Source organism: Sylvia atricapilla, chromosome Z, assembly GCF_009819655.1.
Source record: "Sylvia atricapilla isolate bSylAtr1 chromosome Z, bSylAtr1.pri, whole genome shotgun sequence".
Lineage (NCBI taxonomy): Eukaryota > Metazoa > Chordata > Aves > Passeriformes > Sylviidae > Sylvia > Sylvia atricapilla.
The window spans coordinates 48,383,488-48,404,399 of NC_089174.1; the positions used below are offsets into that span (position 1 = coordinate 48,383,488).

The 20,912-nt window shown below is 37.1% G+C and overlaps 1 protein-coding gene across 1 annotated transcript in view; it reads right to left on the minus strand.

Annotated features, from left to right (window-relative positions):
- IFT74 (intraflagellar transport 74) overlaps positions 1-20,912 on the minus strand; it is a 44,457-nt gene that overhangs the window by 9,993 nt on the left and 13,552 nt on the right. The window contains exons 9-16 of the mRNA XM_066338859.1: positions 19,298-19,436; positions 18,190-18,252; positions 17,417-17,560; positions 16,276-16,316; positions 14,991-15,070; positions 11,897-11,950; positions 1,197-1,294; positions 170-296 (exon numbers count right to left, since the gene is read on the minus strand). Coding sequence (XP_066194956.1) covers positions 170-296; positions 1,197-1,294; positions 11,897-11,950; positions 14,991-15,070; positions 16,276-16,316; positions 17,417-17,560; positions 18,190-18,252; positions 19,298-19,436 — 746 coding nt within the window. The remainder of the gene's footprint in view (positions 1-169; positions 297-1,196; positions 1,295-11,896; positions 11,951-14,990; positions 15,071-16,275; positions 16,317-17,416; positions 17,561-18,189; positions 18,253-19,297; positions 19,437-20,912) is intronic.

Genomic DNA, 20,912 nt, shown 5'->3' on the forward strand with positions numbered 1-20,912 from the left:
ATACATAGTATACCATATCTAATAGATATAAATAAATGTAACAAATAGAAATAAACTAACAAAAATAGCTTGTTATCTGCAAGCATTTAATTTTGTGAACTTACCACTGTATTTTAATATTTGGAGATCACTTGATATCTAATATTAGAAAATCTGCTGCTGATCTCACCTGTAATCAGATTCTTAGCAGTGCTCTGTGATTTCTGCATTTCATTTGATTTGAAAGTGAGGTCTTCCTGCATGATCTTCAGCTCTTGATTGGTAACAGATGAAATTTGTTTCATATGATTCAGATTCTGTGTGTTACCAACAATAATAAGAACACGCTGTATTTTTGAAACAACAACTGGTAATTGGACAAGTTTTCTTAAGAAACTATCCTGTCCACGACTTTTTTTCTGCCAGCTTCAGATAAAAGATGTATTGACAGGCTAACACAGATGAAATAAAAATGCAGCAAATATAATCTGTGCTGCCATACAGGTCTGTTGTAAAGTAAGTGACAGTGCCTAAAATATACCTAATGGCATACTATATTGAAAGAGGTAGGAGACAATTAAATAATCATAGAATCAAAATACTACTCAGATGAAAGGTTTCTGTAACATAAAAATATTAATGGGATTCAAAACCATTAAAATAATACAAGTTTTGAAAGTGAAGAAAAATGGCAGACTACAAATGGGAAGAGTTTCTGAACTATTAAATTATTCATTTATAATAATTACATTAAATATTATGCATCAAGGTATTTCAGACATACTTTCAGTAGATCAGAATACAACAGAAATATTTTTAATTCAGTAACATTAGTGACAGAATACCCATGAACTGAGATTTGCAAACTTTGAATAGAAAAAATGCAGCAGTTTTATTTGCAGTATTTGGAAATGTTTGTCATTATTTATGTTGGTTGTAGCAGAGATGACGAGTTACAGAAATTATGAAAATATTTCTTTGTTATGGTCACAACATTACATACTGCTCAAAACTCTTCCCTCAGAAAAAGAAAGAAATTATAAAAATCCTTTTTTAGCTACAGCTGTGTATGGGTTAATGTTTAATAATTTAAAGAGACTATTATGCAGATAAATATAAATATATAAAATCCATCATACTTTCATCCAGTCACTCTCCTGTTCTGTGCATCTGAAGTCCTAGCTTGCCAAAGGAGGATGGATATGCTACATGCTTACCCTGCTCGAGTGCTCCAGGAGTGCAACAATGTTGGCTTCTATTTGGGCCTTTCGTTCCAATTCCTGACTCTTCACATCTTCAGAAGTCTCTAGAAAATCTAGAGATTAACAAACATGAAAAAGAAGACTCTTACTTACATGGCTGCAATGTTGTTTCCAGTCAAAACTTTGTATTAAATTGCTAAGCAGTACAGTTTCAGATAGGTTATATTAACTGTTTATTTAAAAGCCAGATGGTAGAGACATTGAAATTTGTCAACTTATGGGTTGGAATGAAAACGAGAAGAATTCTTCCAGTGACACATACTGGACAGGAGACCACCACCTTCTTGTACAGTGTTTAGGTGAGAGGGCTGCCACCCAATGGGAAAGAAATTTCATCCCCACTATTTCTGATGCTTTTCTAAATGCTTCTTCCCTTTTTATTTTTCTTTATTTGTCTTTATTTTTCTGAAAGCTATCAAAAGGGGTTACTAAATAAAAGAAACAGGTAACTTTATCTCTAATGGCCTGGACTAAATGTCAAACACTGAGAAAGACTTCAGACCTGGTACCACCTCTTCCCTTCTGTGTGATGTTCCTTAGATACATGTCTAATTTATGTTCACTTTAGTAAGTGTCCAACTGAATCTGACAACATAGTTGTAATGGTGGTAGGTACTCAGTATCTAGGAATACAACACTGTGTTTCTGGAGACAGAGATATTCAAAAATAAAATGTGTTGGACACATCACATGGAAGTTAGAAGCCCAGCAAGATGTCGCCCAGAGCTCTAAGTTCTGATCATTTCTTTCCTGATGGGTGTCTCCTGAAACATGGCTTATACGCACAGGAGCACTTGGGAACCATACAAGTTTGCACACTTTCTGGATAGAAACTGGAGAAGTCCTTGTTTGGACAAGAAGGATTCAACAATGATAGAAAAGCATTTTCACACATTTACAAATACAAACAAGGAAACTAACACACATAACACCCACAGATATGTATGTAATTCTGTAAAACTGAGCCTGCAACAGTGAAACTGGGACCTCAGAAAAACAGCTATATGATTTGACTACTGTTTTTTTCCTTTGGCATTCTGGACTTTTTATGTTGGTTTTTTTGGTTTTTTTTTTCCAAACATTTGAATTTATTTAGAAACATTAAGCAAGGTCTGTATTTACATCTCATTGCCCTGCCTTTTTGCAAGCAACTTTCTTTTCATCACACTGGTCTGACTGACCTTGTTTCATTTGAGTGCTGTGTATTTCAGAGATTCATAAAAACTCTTATCTGTAACAGAGTGCAAGAGCTCTTCTAATTAATTCACTTGCTCCAGGACAAAATCAGCTCCAGGTAAGTAATTCAGATGTTTGTCTGTATTGTTCACACGCAGAGCTCCTGATAGATACTCTACAATTCTCCTTGATAGGACAGGGTTAAAAAGTAAGAATGATTTCTGTGGCTGCAAAGCTGGGGAATAGAACCTCAGCTTCACTGAAACCAGGATGTTGTTTCATGCTATTGTTTTAACCAAATCAAGTATAACTTTGCCTGGGTAATAAAGGGAGGGGGGAGGGAGGAGAACAATTTGTACTTAGATACATAGACCTTAGAAACAAAGCTATTCTCTACTAGGTCGGGGGGAACTGCATCTAATCATCATATGATAGATGATATAATTGCAATGATTGTTAGTAGCTGAAATTGATTATTATCTTAAACCAGAATCATGAGAATCACAAGGAAAGATATTTACCAATATTCATGCTTGGATGTATACAATAGAACAATGGGAGCTCAATGATTAACATGGAGTTGTATAACGAAGGGGTATAAAACTATACTTTTTTGAGCCCTTGTCAGAGTTGGATTTGGGTCCCAGAGCTCTTCAATAAAGCACCGCATGTGATCATTCCATGATTACGTGTATTCCTCGCTAACATTTTGGCGACCCAGGCGGGACCCTGTGAGCGCTGCTGAGGACTCCCCAACCCGATCATGCTCCAACAGGCATTGAGGGATTCTCAGGGAGCCCATCGAGGCGGGATCCCCTGCTGCTCACAACATCCCCTGGAGAAGAGGTAAGGTGCTTTTATTCTGGTCTGGTCTGGTGCCCGCCTGTCAGACGCGGCGAAAGCTGCGCGTGGTTGGGCTAAGGAATTCCTGGTATTGCCTAGGCACCGTCCGTTAGACAGGGCGAAAGCCCTGCAGGTTTGGCATCAGTGGACTTATGTACTGTAACATTTGGAGAAGCTGAAAGGGTTAAAAGAGGGGGTTATGGGCGGCAATGCCCCTATACCACATGCTTCTCCTTTGGGGTGCTTAGTAGCACATTGCAAACAGGGCAGTTTTGGTCAGGAATTACAGAAGGATAAATTGATTGATTACTGTAACACTTGGTGGCCAAAATATGTTTTGCAGAATGGGAAAACAGCTGGAAAATGGGTTGTTGCAATTGAACATGATTTCACAGTTATTGATGTATTGTAAACAAGAGCGGAGATGGAATGAAGTTCCGTATGGTGATTTGTTATTATTTACAGGAAAAGCCAGAGTGGCTGGCTGAGTGTGGGTTAAAAACAATGACCCTTGAAAACAATAAGTGCCTGGCTTGTGTCCAAGATAAGTGTTGTATGGAACACTTGGGTTTGACTGCAGGTTTGGGGAAGGGGCGGGGGGGGAGATGATTTTGAAGCTGATTTGTTAGTGGGACCCACTGTCCCCACCAGTGCTCCCCCTTGGCATTGAGTTCCACTTCGCTTGGTCTCAACCCCACCTGATTCTCTTGCCTCTGCCCCACTTACGTCTACCCAATATGCTTCTCCTCAGAGCTATCCCCTTCCCCTGCCGAAGCCTGCTCCTGTCCCCCTGAACCCTCCTCTGTCATTTTCACCTGCCCCTCCCTCCCCGGAAATGACCAAGTTGTAGCTGTGATACAGAGACATGGGGAGGGTGCAGGAGCAGACAGTCGTGGGAGTGATGAAGATAAACCAGTAACCCCGGTATCTCATTGGACGTGGTCAAAATTGGCCCCTGCCTGGCCTAAGGCAGGAGGGGCAAGAGTTAAAAAATGTGGACAAACTACTTGAGGTGGCTTAGAAAGTTTATAACAATAGAGAAAAAGAGGTTGCTAAGAAACAGGAGCAGAGTCTTTTGGCAGTTTTACAAGGACAAGGGTGAGGATGTGGTAGAACTGGTCGGGGCAGTAATAGAAGTCGTTTTGGCAGAAGCCATGAAAAACTAACAATAAATCAATTCGCTTATTAGAAAGTCATTAGAAAAGAGAGTGCCCGAACTGGTTGAGCCAGAATGGTCAGCCCCAAGCAGACAGCGTAGCTGGAGTCATGGTCTTATGTGATCAAAAACCAGGATTAAAGGAGCCCATGGTGACTTTGTGCTTAGAAGGAAAGGAGGTTACCTTTCTTATATACACATTCTGTATTGAACTACATGGAAGGGCCAATTGGGAGTAAGTTGACTGTAATCATTGGAGCCACAGGGAAGGAAGAAATACAGCCATTCCTGCAACCCCTAGATTTCAGCTTTGGGAATAATGTTTTAACACATGAATTCTTGTATTTTCCTGAGTGCCCAACTCTGCTCTTAGGGCATGATTTATGGGTGGCACTTGAGGCAGTAATTACTTTTGAGAATGTTGAACTTGTAATGAGGATACCCGAATCCAAAACAGGAAAGATTTTAATGTAAAAAGAAAAACTGATTCCTAACATTCCTAAGGAAGTAGAAGATGCAGTAATTCCCTCTGTATATGAAATGGATATACCTGGAAAATCTAAATTAGGACAGCCAGTACATGTAGAGTTGAAAGAAGGGGAAAATGCTGTACAGATCAAACAGTATCCTATAAAGTCAAAAGCAAGGCAGGGAATAGCAAAGACCATTGATAAATTCTTAAAGTATCAAATTCTAGAAGAATGTGAATCAGAATACAATACTCCAATTTCCTCAGTAAAGAAACCCAATGGTGAGTACAGACTCATTTACAGGATTTAAGGGGCATAAATGAGATAACCAAAGATATTCATCCAGTGGTTGCCAAACCTTATACATACATTGTTAGCATCCATAAAGGAGATATATAAATGGTTTACTGTAACTAATTTAAAATATGCCTTTTCTGCATACCCCTTGACCAAGACAGTAGGAAACTATTTGCATTTGAGTGGGAACATCCTGGAAGCGGAAGAAAGACCTAGTTCACCTGGACTCGACTACTGATGGGAGTCAGCTGGCAAAGAAGCTGGAAACCTGGACTAAAGAAGGGCAGGTACCAAGAGACCAATACCTATTGCTTCAATATGTAGATGATATTTTGATTATGGCTGAGGAAGAAGTAACCTGCATAAAGGTAACAACTGAGATTTTAAATTCCTTGGGAATGGGAGCATATAAGGTGTCCAGAGAAAAATCCCAAATTGCTCAACAGACTGCAATCTATCTGGGATGCAAAATCTCCCAAGGGCAAAGAAGGCTGGGTACTAATAGTATTTGAGCTGTTTGTGATATTCCAGAGCCCCAGAATCTACATAAGCTGTGAATTTTCCTTGGAATGACCGGGTGGTGTCACCTGTGGATCGTGGACTATGGACTGATTGCAAAACCCTCATATGAGGCTCAGAAGACACAGCCGTTCGTCTGGGGCAAACCACAAAAGGAGGCCTTCCAGAAATTAAAAGAAGCATTGATGACTGCTCCTGCATTACGGTCACCTGATCTGTCTAAGGACATTTAGCTGTACATAAATGAAAGGCAGTGCCTGGCATTGGGAGTCCTGACCCAGCGACTGGGAAGTTGGAAAAGGCCGGTGGGTTACTTTTACAAACAACTTGACAATATAAGTGCTGGGTGGCCTTCATGTCTGCGGGCAGTGGCAGCTACTGTGCTACTGATACAAGAAGCCAGGAAGCTCACAATGGGAAGACACAATGATGTCTATGTGCCGCACATGGTAACCACGGTTCTGGAGTAAAAGGGGGGCCACTAGCTCTCTCCAAGCTGGATGATGGAATTCCAGGTAACCCTGACCGAGCAGGATGATGTGACACTAAAAACAACTAACCTTTTGAATCCAGCCTCATTTCTAGATACTACAGCTGAGGAGGGTCCACTGGGACATGACTGCTCAGAGGTGATCGAGTATACCTGTTCAGCAAAAGCAAACCTGAAAGATACTCCTCTGGAGCAACCAGAATGGGAACTCTTCATGGATGGAAGCAGCTTCGTGGAAAATGGAATGAGATACGCTGGATATGCGGTAACCACAATTAACACAGTAGTGGAAGCAAAAGCATTACCACCTAATACATCTGCCCAGAGAGCAGAGCTGACTGCATTAACCAGAGCATTAGAACTGAGTGAGGAGAAAGCAGTCAACATATGGACTGACTCAAAATATGCCTTTGGAGTAGTGCATGTACACAGAGCATTATGGAAGGAGAGAGGACTACTGTCCTCCCAAGGGACACAGATTAAACATCACAATGCAGTCCTGTAACTGATAAATGCAGTGCAAAAGCCTGAACAAGTAGCAATCATGCACTGCAAAGCACATCAGTCAGGCAGCTCCAAAATTTATGAGGGGAATCGAAAAGCAGATTGGACAGCCTGCCAGGTGACATGGGAAGTGCAGACAACAATGACATTGATACCGTCAAAACTTAATGTCTCTCAACCTAATTTACCTCCTAAGCCAAAATACACAATAGAAGACGACAGACTGGCACATCAGCTGAAGGCACAGAGGAACACAGGAGGGTGGTATGTAACCACACAAGGGCAAACAGTGGTACCCCCCTTGGTAATGAGAGAAATCTTACAAATAAGACATAATGAGTGTCATTGGGGTGCAGAAGCATTGGTAAAATCGGTGAAACATATGTAATCTCAGTACAGATGCAAACAGTGGCAAAATCAGTAATGTCAAAATGTGAGATTTGCTTAAAGAACAATCCAGTGACCAGACAACAGGCACAGCTAAGAAGAATTTGGGTAGGAATAGAACCAGGAGACTGCTGGCAGGTAGATTTTGTAAAACTACCAAAAGCTCGGGATGTAAGTCTCTGATAGTAGAGACTGACACATTTTCTGGATGGCCAGAAGCCCTTCCCTGTCGCACAAATCAAGCAAAGGAAACAGTTAAGTGGTTACTGCAGGAGATTATTCCCAGGTTTGGGGTGCCCATAGGGGTATCATCAGATAGAAGCCCACATTTTGTAGCCACAGTGGTACAGGAGGTGAGTATATTATTGGGAATACCCTGGAATCTCCATACCCCATGGAGACCCCAGTCAAGTGGACATGCAGAGAGAATGAACCAGACACTGAAGGGGCAGCTTGGCAAAATGTCAGGAAGCCAAATTGCAATGGCCAATAGCATTGCTGAGGACTCGAATAAAGCCCAGGAGTCGAATGTCAGTTAGTCCCTATGAGATATTGTATGGAAAACCATATGAATTTCCTGACTCTAATCCAAATGTACATGTTACAGGGAAACAGGATGTGTATAATTATGTTCTGTCTTTCGGGAAAACTTTAGCGCAGCTTCAAAGTGCCTGTGGAATAGACCACTGACTCTTGAGAATCCAGTCCATGATATCAAACCAGGAGATGAGGCATACATCAAAACCTGGAACAAAGAACCATTGAAAGAGAGATGGACTGGTCCCATCAGGTACTGCTAACTACCTTTACAGCAGTCAAAGTGGCTGGAGTGGAACCCTGGATACACTACACATGAGTGAAGAAAGTCCCTCGTGGAGTTCAGTTGTGAGCTGTGCAAGCTGTAGGACCAAAGCTGAAGACAAAATGTCTGTAACTGTTTTAAATGGTATCAGTAACCATGCTCATGCTCATCTTGTAGTCAGTGTTAACTTTATAGATTCTAATAGAATCACCAGTAGAGATCACTGCTGCCTTGGGATATGGAATGCAAAAGGGTCAACCAATCGCTCTTCATTCTAAAATGAAGAGAGAGATACAAACAGAAACACAAGTAATAGAAGCTCCTAATGTAATTCAGGCTGAAAATGTGATGATTGGATTAGTCAAAGACTTCGCCAAAATGCAAAATACCAGTAGAATAACAGGCTGCCTGCCAATACCAAAGGTGGCAGGAGACCAAATAAGTTGGTGAATCATAATATCAAAATCACCCCATATAAAAGGGAACAAAACAATTAAAGGTAAATAGGTACCAGAATCAAGAGTTGTAATCAAAGAGTTTTGGAAAGTAACAGAAAGGGCCTACATGAAACACCTGAGTAAACAGGAATGTATCTTAAGCCATAGACAAGTAGGGCATATCATAGAGTGGTGGGTTAAAGATCAAGACCTGGCTAAATGGAAATGCTGGTTACCACACTATCAAAAGGCTAAAGAAAATGCTACAGAAAGCATGTTAGTGTGGAAGTGTGAAGAAAAGGAGTGGAAGGAATTAGAACCCTGGGACAGTGCATGGTCTGTGAGTATACTCCAGAAATTCCAATATATGGCAAGCACTCCTTGGTGCACTAAATGGAAAGACCCTGAAAATGAAACAGATCCAGCAATAATAAGCACTGGTACCTCTAGCAGAAGAGAAACAAGTGGTGGGCATGTAATAAAATCTGTGATTGTATGTCTGACAACCTGGAGATAAAACAATGGTCGCCCTTGGCTGTAGCCTTATAAATTGGTTGTGCTGCAGGGGAATTAGACACAAACAAGGCAAAATAGTGTCCAGGATCTTAGTAAGATGTGGTAGGAATACAATCTGAAGTCCTGGGAAATTTGTATGGGCAATGAGTGATGGTATGTGGATGACACACTTGCTGGCAGATGGGGAGGTAAAGGAAATCACTATGGGCCTTCCTACTTTATGTCCAGTTTGGAAAAGATGCCTATTTAACGGGAGCCATGAGCTCCTGCAGATAAGAACAAAACAAGATGTCCCAAATAATAAAAACTGACGCCTGGCAAGAACCCTCTAGTGGAGTAAAACTTGGGTGGGCCCAAGAATCTTTGTTTGGTCCTGTTGCAAATTACCGGAATAGAGAAATGCTGTGTAAACTCACAGGTCAGGTAGACAGATTAGCAAGAGTTACATGAGAAGGATTAGCGAACTCAACGTGCAATTACAAGCCACTACCAAAATGACTTTACAAAACCAATTTGCTTTAGATATGTTACTCCTGAAAGAACATGGAGTGTGTGGATATTTAAATAAACAAATTAACCACTGCTGCATCCACATCCCAAATGTAACTGCAGATGTAAAACATGATATCAGCCATTGAGACAAATAGAACATGAGGCCCAAGAGGAACAAAAGGATTTAGCTACTACCTGGTTAGACAAAATTTTAAAGGGTTAGGATGGAATGTTAGTTCATAGGTGAAGTCTATCCTCAAAAGTTTGATAATTTTACTAATCATGCCTCTAGCAATCTGGTTAATTTATAGGATTCTAAAAGAAGAAATACAAAGAAGGACATCCTGGAACAGAACAGTAATGAAAATGCTGACACAAGACAAGACTGCACCTCCAGCACCTTCGATCTGTAATAACTTCCACAACAAAGCCCATACCAATCATGGATTTGAAGCTGAACATCCAGTATAGATTTTGAAGATGAATGGACTGTATTTGATGAAAGCATTTACACTTAGAGGATCTAGAGTGAAATACTTTCAAAAGAGGGAAAATGATAGGACAGGGTTAAAAAATAAAAATTATTTCTGTGGCTGCAAAGCTGGGGAATAGAACCTCAGCTTCACTGAAACCAGGATGTTGTTTCATGCTATTGTTTTAACCAAATCAAGTATAACTTTGCCTGGGTAATCAGGGGGGAGGGAAGATGAGAACAATTTGTACTTAGAAACATAGGCCTTAGAAACAAACCTATTCTCTACTAGGTCAGGGGAAACTGCACCTAATCATCATATAATAGATGATATAATTGCAATGATTGTTAGTAGCTGAAATTGATTATTATCTTAAACCAGAATCATGAGAATCACAAGGAAAGATATTTACCAATATTCATGCTTGGATGTATACAATAGAACAACGGGAGCTCAGTGATTAACATGGAGTTGTATAACGAAGGGGTATAAAACTATACTTTTTTGAGCCCTTGTCAGAGTTGGATTTGGGTCTGTACCCTGACTCCCAGAGCTCTTCAATAAAGTATCGCATATAATCATTCTGTGATTATGTGTTTCCTATGCTAACATCCTGGACAATCTATTTCAATGCTTGGTAAGTTTTATTGTTAGGAAGTTTTTACTAATATCCAATCTGAAATCTTTCTGCAGCTAGTGGTATGTTACTCTTTTTTTATCCTCCCCATATATGCAGAAATAAATGATTCTGTTATTATTTGAAATAGCCTTTTTTCACATTTGTCATGAATTTTCTAAACTAGAAGAGTCATTCTTCTGTATCTCCTTGCAGGTCATGATTTCTGCATACACCCATCAGTTTTTTTCAGGACGGACAGCCTCATTCTTTATGTGCAGAACTAGAGACAACACTGCCATCTGAAGAATTTGATGCACAGGGAAAAAGATTACTTCAGGTGTCTATAAAATTACACTCCAATGTATACCTACTATTGTGGTATTTTCCTAGTCAGTCTGATACTCTTCAGCCGTAATATTTACATATCATTTGCTTGCACATTTTCCCCAAATTATGTCTGGAAATTGATACTAATGTGAATGACCTGCATTTCCTTGTCCCCTCTTCTTCTTCATAGGCATCATATTTGCTCTTTCTCCATCCTTAAGACTCCTGGCATGTTCCCCCAAATCTCTCAGGTCCCACAAATCACTAACTGGTCTGGAAGTGTGTCAATAACTTTTAATGAAAGGTTTCTACCATTGCAGAAGCAAAACCCAAAAAGTCAAGCCCTACAGACACCATCTGTACTAATACAGAAAACCCAGATCAACTGAGCTTTTGTCTTTTTACTTCTCCAGAAACCTAGTAATTTGAAAACACAGAAACTCGCTCTGTTTTGTCTTACTCATCTTCTTCTATTTCTAGCTGAGACCTTTCTTTCAGTATCATGCTAGTCATAAGTTAGAGAGAATATCTTTAAAGAACACTTAAAAAAAGGTATTATATCCCTTGATCCTCCCTGTTTACTAAACATTATGCCTTCTGCTGAGTAACAGACCAACTGTTTTTTGTAAGCTGTCTCCAGCAATATACAAGGAATGAGGTATACTTAAAGTTGTTTTCATTCTCTGTTAGTTGATACTAAAATCTCTATAACATCAAAACTTTTTGACATGTAATAAAGCTTTAGCAACATTCATCTTGAGTAAACAGATATGAGAAGACCTAATTTTAAAGAATTACATTAGATCGGCAGTCTTCCATTTTGAAGTTCATTTTTAATCATTCAATCCATTAATTACAGCTTTGCTTTCATAAAATAAAGTTGTGTTCCTAAGACATTTAATGGTTGATGAAAAGCCCTGAAAGATGCTCCGAATATTTGTGACTGTCCTGTAATATACCAATTATCTTGTCCACAAAAGAAGACTGCAGAAATTTATGTAAAGATCAGCACATCAGCTCTTTGCAGCTATAAATTAACTCATTTAACAGTAAGACAAAACTTGTAATTTAGTGAAATTAGGCCTAATAATATATATACATATACATATATATAAAATATTAGGCTAAATAATATTAGAAAACTTACTGTCCATGCTTTCTTCCCTCTTCTTCAACTCCTTGTATTTCCAATTTTCTTCTCCTACAAGAGATGTAACACTGATTTAACTTTATATTGTTTCCGGCCTGAATTCCTTCAGGAAGGCAAAATGTCTGTTTCAAAAACAAAATTTCTACATGCCTAGGAACTACAGAATGCATCCTATTCCTTTTAATGTAGTCAGTTCAACTAACTATATCATATACATTTTTATTTTAAAAAAGAAGATAGCTTAATAAATCAGCCTCAATGAAATTTTGACAAGCTTTTAGGGGTTACAACCTCTGAGAGATAGGAGTGGGATAAATACTTGGTTTGGACAAAGGAAGTTCACAGAGGTTTTCTCAAGTCAAGTGAATTTCAATAATAGAGAACAAATGCTTCTGTGTATTTGGGCACTATGATTATTAAAACTTTCTGCGGCCCTGTTTAATATATTAGCCACTTCAACTGCACTTTCAACTATGAGAATAGACTTTCATAAGGATATGCAGCTTGCAAGTGATAATCTCAGGGAAATAAATGGAGAACTCTACAAGCAATGGTGTAGGAAAATAAAATGCACAGAAAGCTTTCTAAAATTGAGTTTGAAACAACATTTTGATACATCTTCAATATACTAGTATTAGAAGTAAGGAATAACATATATATTCACTCCATTTTAAAATTCAACTACTGATTATAAATAACTCATAATTTATATGTATTAGTAAAGTGGGCCACGTGATATATTTGTCACAAGAAGATGAGACAATACATTTCCTAGAAGTAATTTTAAATTTCAAACACCTATATTCTTAATTGAACCTGTTTATTTTTAATATATTTTTTTTAATTTTAAAAGATACAAAGTAAAAGAATCAAATAGATACAGATAAAACTGGGCAAGCAAATTTCTCTAAGACTTTTTATTTGTGCACCTCCATGCTTTCTTTTTTATCTAATATATACAAACAATAAGAATATCTGAGGGGCCATAAGGGACTTTGATTCTGCTTCAGCTTACTTGCAGCTGTGGCTTTGTTCCTTGCTGAAATCTCTCTTTCATTTTGCAAGGCAAGACTCCAATAACTTAATAACTTACCATGCTCTACTCTCAAAGTTTCTAGTAATGGTGAACCATGAAACAGAGTTATATGATCTGTCAAGTGTTTATAGGAAAACAAATTTGAGGGTCACAACTTTGAGATGTCTTTTCAATAAGTTTTCTTTAAAATACATCATTATATACACAAATATCTTAACCTCTCCTTCAGTGTATGAAGGGTTAAGTCTGTTGCATTATGAGTTAATGCTGACTTTGACTAATCATTAAAGCTTACTGCTAGTATATAGACTATGTAATAAGTGGGTGAATTATTTACTTATTTAGACTTTTTCAGGCAAAACCCAAAAATAGTTATTTCAACATGGTCTATTTAGTCTTTTTCCTGCTCAGAAATATTTATACACTGAAATATTTATCCTAAGATATTAAAAAATCCTTAAATAATTTTTAATTGGCTATTTCACCTGATATTTATATCAAATCTTTAGACATTAATTTTGGGAATGTTATGTAATAATGTTTAAATACTGATCCAGAAGTAAAGTCACTGGGGAGGAAGAGAGCACAGGAATTTAAAGGACTCACCAAGATGCTGATTTAGAGCAAAAGTATGAATGGCCCTGTAAGATTTTCTCTCCATTCACTAGAGAAGATAGCATTAGGAGCTTACATTTCTGTGCTTTAAAGCTATTCTTTATGAATATTTTTATTCCCTCTGTGTTACATGAAGAGGTATAATTCACTCTGCATTATAACACAAAGTAACTTGATTCTAAATATTCTGACTGGTTCTGATTTGCTGACAGAGAGCATGTGCTTTCTCCTGCATATACTTCAAACTCTCGTCTTCAACAGACTTCTTTTTCTAGAACAGTGAAAGACACAGTCCAACAATGAATAATTGTGTGTGTACACTGAACTATAAAATGTGAAAAGCAACTCACTTCTTACCTTCTATATTTCTCCAAAGTTAAAATAAAAAATGGTTGCAAACCAAACAAAAAGGAAAAATTAAAGAACAAAAAAGTTTGCAAATTGATATTATCAGGAAAAACAAAAACTAACACAGCAGTCTGGATAAATTATTTGCTAAAAAAACAAGCGTAGAAATATGAAATATTTTGTAATGGAAAAAGTGAGACACAGATGTCTGAAACACCTGTTTAGAGGCAGATTTTTAGATATTTATTCACTTGGAAGAAACTTACAGCTAGATTTTACACAGATTGCACTAGAAAAGGCATAAAGTAAGAATAACATCAATTCCTTAATCCTACAGAAGTTAAACAACCTGTTATAAAAACTTTTAGAATGCAGGCATATGTTTATGTAGTTCCTATCAGAGCAAGATTTATAAACAAAAGAAGGTTTTCCATTGCATAAATCTTCATTTTATGGATAACCTTTTACAGCTTTTAAGGGCCCGTGCTCACATTGAAGTTACTTTCTCCAGAACCATATTTCCAGTGCTAGGGAAAGTTCCAAACTAACCTATCCTAAGCACTATCAGCAAGTGTTTGCTAGAGGTGAGTTAAGCTAATGCCATTACTGGCCTTCAACACAAGAAGTTGCAAAGACAGATAAAAATAATACTGAATTTTGTCTCCTTTACACATTGCTATTAAATATTCTCAATTCCACATTCTCTGACAGTGTAACAGAACATGTAAAAGGTAAAATTAATGAAAGCATTTCTAAATATGAGCTTGTTCTGCAGTGTCTCCAGTACACTAAACTTCTTTTTCTCAAACAATATTAAAAATAAAATTGGACAGAAAATCAGACAGCTGTCCTATTATTTTAAATGGTAGTTTTCAATATGAACTTGTTGAATGTATCACTAAAGGTGGGTACTCCCCATTTTTAATGTCTGAAAAGATAAGTCTGTACCAGTAGGCACAGAACTTCTCATGCTCATGAGCATTGGGCGTTTGCATAAAACCGAAAGTTTTAAGCAACTCCTAGGTATAAAAGTTTGTTACAGAACAAACAGATGCAGCTCTGCATAGTCTGCTACAACTCTAATCATATTACCTTGATGGTTCTCCAGATCTGTATCAAATCGTTGAATGACCTTTTTTAAATAATCTGTTTTTTCTTTTACTTCTGCCAACCTAACAAATAGATAATGGAAATCAAGGTTAAAACTGTGTTGTAAAATACTTACTTTATTTTAGATAAAACTGAAGAGAGAAGTTAAGAATAAAAATAGAAAATACAAATTTATCAAAACCAAAATAATATCAGGATGATCTTGTCATTATAAAAGGTATATGTAAATCATCTGACATTTTAGTCCTCTATTTATTAAATAGAAGTTCTGTAGCTCCTTTTTATTAAAACACATCCCTTTTGTTGAGTCATCAGTAATTTTTAACTTACTCAACTAGTCCCTCTGCTGGTTGCTATTCAGCTTTGGAGTGGTACAACATAACTGCTAAACTGCAATAAGTTTATTCATTAAACTGTTTTCAGTAAAACCCACTAAGAAATTTCCAAATAAAACACTCTGCTATATATTCAATCAAAGTGTGAAATGCAACTACCTTTAATACATTTCTACATAAAATCTCCAATATAATTATTTTTTATTGTTATTTATTAAAAAAAACCTGTTAAGCAACATATTATCCAACTAAAATGCATTAAAAATTAACCAATAATTATAGTTGGGAATATCGCTTAAAATAATTTAAAATTGTTTCTAGCAGATTTTATGAGTTACCTCAGTTTTTCTTTCAAGAAAGAGAACTCAAAGGCTCAAACCCAGAAAATATTGTACTGTTTTATTTACCCCTCAATACATTACTCAATACATTACTTGACTTTCTGGCCAGTCTTTGGAAAGGCTGAGTACCTAAGAATCAAGAACCAATGCCCTTCTACTCTTTTGAATGGAACTTTTGTAACTCTTAGGTTTTAAGAACACAGAAACAAACTTAAAATGTGACTGCAGTGTAATGAAGGTTCAATTTCATAGCTATCCCAGAGGAGCTGCTCTTACAAATCAATGTTTTCTTCAGCCTTAAAGAAGTTTAAGTCAGTGCTATTACCAGTTTATATTCTCAAGCTGTGCTCCTAAGGGACAGAAGTATCTTATTATGCAGATCAAAATGTCTTATCACTACAAAACTTGTTTACCCGAAACAAAAGAACATATTCTGTTCTCTGTGGAAGGTTAAGACTAGTACAGGTTTGAAGAAGTGGTGATGTTCTAAAAGTCTATAGAAACAGACTTAGTGAGGGAACACAATTACGTGTCTGTAGGGTGTACATATAATTTATAGCAAACATATTATAGTATAATAGGGTTACTCACTCTCTTTCCATGATTGCAATTTTTTGACTATCGTCTTTAACCTATAAAAAAGTTCAAAAACTTGAGCATACAAAATTAAATCTACAAATGAATAAAGGAAAATATTAGAAAATCTGAATTCCAAATACAGGCAATAGAAACTTAGCATTTGAAATCACAAATTTGAGACATAGTCCCACAAGAAGTGATATGATTAAAGTGTTATGTCTTCCAAAGGTTTAAAAACCATACTTTAAAAAATCAAGTAACCTTTCCATTGGTCATTCAGACTAATAATCTATAAAGTACAAATGGCTAGTTACAGTATAAGGCCATTGTAAACTGATCCAATCACTCCTAGACTACGAGACCTGTTCAGTACAACCCAAGGATACTCTCTGGAGTTAGGTTACAAGAGCTGTTCAACCGGATCAGTTTTCCCGACCAACACATCTCATGAATAGGAGCAAGTAAACCAGCTAAAAACCTCACTGTGCTCATTTTGTTTTCTTAAAATAATAGAACAGTTTGGGTTAGAAAGGACTTTAAAGATCATCTGTTTCCAACTCACACTTCCTCCTACTCCCCAGCCCTGCCATAGGCAGGGATGCCATCCACTCCATCAGGTTGCTCAGGGCCCCCATCCAACCTGGCCTTGAACACTTCCAGGGATGGGGCATCCACATGTTTCACTGCCTCACCATCCTCACAGTAAAGAACTCTGTCCTGACATCTAGTCTAAATCTTCTTTTAGTTTACAACAGTTGGCACATGCTACCATTTTCTGCCTGTGTAAAAAAGTCACTCGCCCTCTTTTTTATAAGCCACCTTTGAGTACTTTGCTATAGGGTCTCTACAGAGCTTTCTCTTCTCCAGGATGAACAGCTCTAACTCTCTCACCCTGTCTTCATAGAAGAGGTGCTCCAGCCTCAGAATTATCTTCACAGCCTTCCTCTGAACCCACTAAAACAGGTCTCCAGGTTTTGGCTGAATCTGGAATATCTCAGCCTTTCAATTAATTAACTATTTTTAATATCAGACTATTTGCACTGCCTAGAGCACAAATAAATGCGAAGTCCAAACTTTAGCATTTTCAAGTATTATCACCCCTAATAATACTGACATGGAGAATCTTTTACATAACAACATTTTCTATTCTTGCCTGCTTTAGTAATCTCTCTCTTTCCTCCTGTGGAGACTCCATGTTCTTATCCTCAGCAATCATTCGATCTCGACGTTCCTTGAGCTCATGGATCTCTTCATACAACTTCACAGCTTTCTGTTTCACCCCAGAATGTGCTATTTCCTGTTGGGAAAAGCAAACGCCTACTAGCTGTTCTCAGATGAGAAGAGAGCATTGCGGAAACATGCTTTAGTCAACCAACACTATACATTGCAAGTGAAGCTTATTTCTTAAAAAAAGCACAGAGACAGTAAAAACCACTTTATAAAGTCTTTTATAAAAACTAAAACTTATAAATCATATTGTCAATATTGCATTTTCTGGAATGGACTATCCCAATCAGTTACTTCTTGATTTACAAGTTCTTCTTTGGGCCAATTTTCTGAGGAGATTTATTACTTCACAGTTTCTAGGGGATTTCAAACTATATACAACATTCAAAAGGACTGAAAAATATCTAGCAGTATTTGAAAATTAAACTTTCTGACTGTATACTTCAGCTCATAGATCCTTTTATTCATGAATGATCCAATAAGAAAAAATTCTTCGCAATAAGACATTTTAACCCAAAACTGATTAGAAATTACTAGCGGAAATCAGAGAAGCAGATTTGCCTTCCCCTACTAGAGCATGATCCTACAGTATCTGAAAATTTAAGGAAAAGAAATTATAGGTATTTTTTTCTACTGTATTACTCTTTACACTAGCATTCAGGGAAGGTTAGTACAGAGACCACCTGTTATCATACATACAGCCCTTAGACTCTCCTCCTTTACATTTAGTGCATCCAATTCCTGCTGTTGAACAACCAATTCCTAAAGAGAAAGCAAAATGCATAATTCAGATAAAAATTACAACTTAACTACTTTTTTGCTCTAAATCTTAGTTTATATGAAATGCTGTAAACCATCCCATTGCTACTCTTAAAAATTTGAAAGGTAAGACTCTGTCCAGCTCCTTCTCGTAACTCAGATGTAGTAAACAGTTGCTTTCAGCATCCAACTTTTCCATTATTCTTATTGTTATTTGCAGCTGGGCTACTACCAAAAAATTGTTTGCCTTTTTCCTGCTATTTTTTCCTTAGAATCAGTACCATGTATGTACTTCAGACATTTAGAGTCAAGTTTTAAAATGTGAACCAATCATGACAGTTTCTTCACAGTCCAGAAAGAGACAGGTAAGCCCTGACTACTGGTTCAGCTCATTCTAAGACAGATGGGAAACACTGAGCTTATCTCCGTACAGACTGTACAGAGAAACTTTTAAGACTATACGGCTTGAACTAGATCGTCCCAGAGAGTCTAGAAATGTTACTCCTGTTGTTAACACAAGGATTAGTGAAGTAACAAACATTTTATAAAGCCCAGTTAATTTTTTATTATGTATTCAGACATACAATAATAAAAACAACAACAATAACTACATTATTATTATTAACAACAACATCAATAATAATAGTAGAAAAAAGCTAGTCAGATTCATTTTTGTACACAAGAAGAAAACTTTCTATTCAAGCGAACGACAAAAAATTCTGGGGTTATTTTTCCTTTTTGCTTGCTTTTTACACATGATGAAACATGTAAGTATTGCAGTTGCTTTTAGAAATTGCATGTCAAATCCTAAATTCAAACAGAAAATTGTGAACATTATTTCCTCCTAAAGTACGAAATATAAGAAGGCAAAGAATTTGGTCTTAGTTCAATTGCTCTATTTTTAGGTACTTCTACAATTGATTAAGACATCAGCAAGCTTTTTTATCGTATTACTCTGTTGTCAAGCTCTTTAGTACTTAAATTTTATCTAAACCTCATTAAACCAGTTTAAGACATATTTTAGGTTAGCATAATGAAACAAACCAACCTGGGAGAGTTTTTCATTCGCAGCTTTCATCTCCATATATTTAGCTTGATTTTCCTGTGTCATGTATTTCATTATGTCATCTGCCACGACCTTTTCATGCTGAATATCTTCGTCTATATCTTGAATTAACTTTTCTGTGCTGTAAAAATATAATTTTTTGTAACTTTTACTGGTTAATATATATTGTAGGCACTCATTTCAAACATTAGTACTCCTTCAGTATCACTGAAGTGCTCAGTGTAACACAAAAAGCCTAGACTCTATAAAAAGGAGCTATCAACTTGTATCTTATCTTCTTGGAGCTCAATTAGCAATAAAAACATTCACAAAATGTAAAGAAGATGAAGAATTCTCTGCCTTTATAGTACTCACATGGTGTTTTCCAACACTCCCACACTGTCTATCTGCATTGGTTTCAACACTGGCAGAAGTATGGTATTCCCTCTTAATCAGTGAATTTCTGGAGTAACAACAGGCAGTTTGAAATAAGGAAGTTGGTATACAATTTGTAAATGCACATTAAGAAAATATAATATATATATCAGGACTCGACAGTACCAGATGATGAAGACGATGAACAGATGACTCTGCAAAGATTTGTTGATTACTTCAGAACAGAGAGTGGTTTCAGAGGTCTGAGCAATGTACTTTTTTAACTATGCAATAGCTAAGAAATTAGGTATTTCTTACAATATTGATTCAGCACTTTAATCTTTTTAGGAAATTGATAGTTTGCAAATATAAAAACTTTACCATTCCAGCTATAGTGAGCTATAAGCAACTGCCTCATCAGATTTAAACACCTAAAGAACTGTTCTCACTGTTTTATGATAAGTCTAGTAATTTCCAGGAAATTCCTGAAAGCTAGAGAGTCAACCTGAGAACATGCTTGAAAGAAACTAAAAAAAACCCCACTCCTGAGATCCTGAAGAGTATAGCTTAATTCCCTTCATTGTTCATGAAAGATTGCTTAAATGGTTTGCTGGTTTCCAGAGTGATCTCTGCTGTTAAAAATGACAAAACCAGCCAAATTCCTTCCTTCAGGATTTTTTTCTTCTCTTTTTCATTCACTTTTCCTGAATTGCAAGATGACAAGTTTTAAATTGTGTAACTGACACTACTGGATCAAAGACAGCAGACAAGAATGCCCTCAAGTTTAAGAGGTGATGCAAAAGAGAGGAACTGCACAATATAATTTCAGGGTAAGGAAATGAAAATACTGTAGAAGCAGAATACAGTTGACATTGGAATGGACTCTGAAGGTTGTCCAGTCCAAACTGTGCACTACTTGAAGCATGGTCACCTAGAGCAGGATGTCAGTGTCCTTTACAGGTTTTCAGTATCCTGAAGGATGAATTCACCACAACCTGTCTAGGCAATGCTTTGATGTTTGCTCATCCTTATGAACAGAAAAGTTTTTCCTTATATTTAAATGGACTTTCCTGTTCTCTAATACGTGGTCATTGTCTTTCATTCTGCCCTTAGGCATCACTGAGAGCAGCTCCATTTTCTTAACCCCTGCCCATGAGGTATTTACTTTGACAAAATATCTACTGAGCTCTCTCTTCTGGAGATTAAGCAATGCCAGTTCCCTCAGTGTTTCCCCACAGTTTTC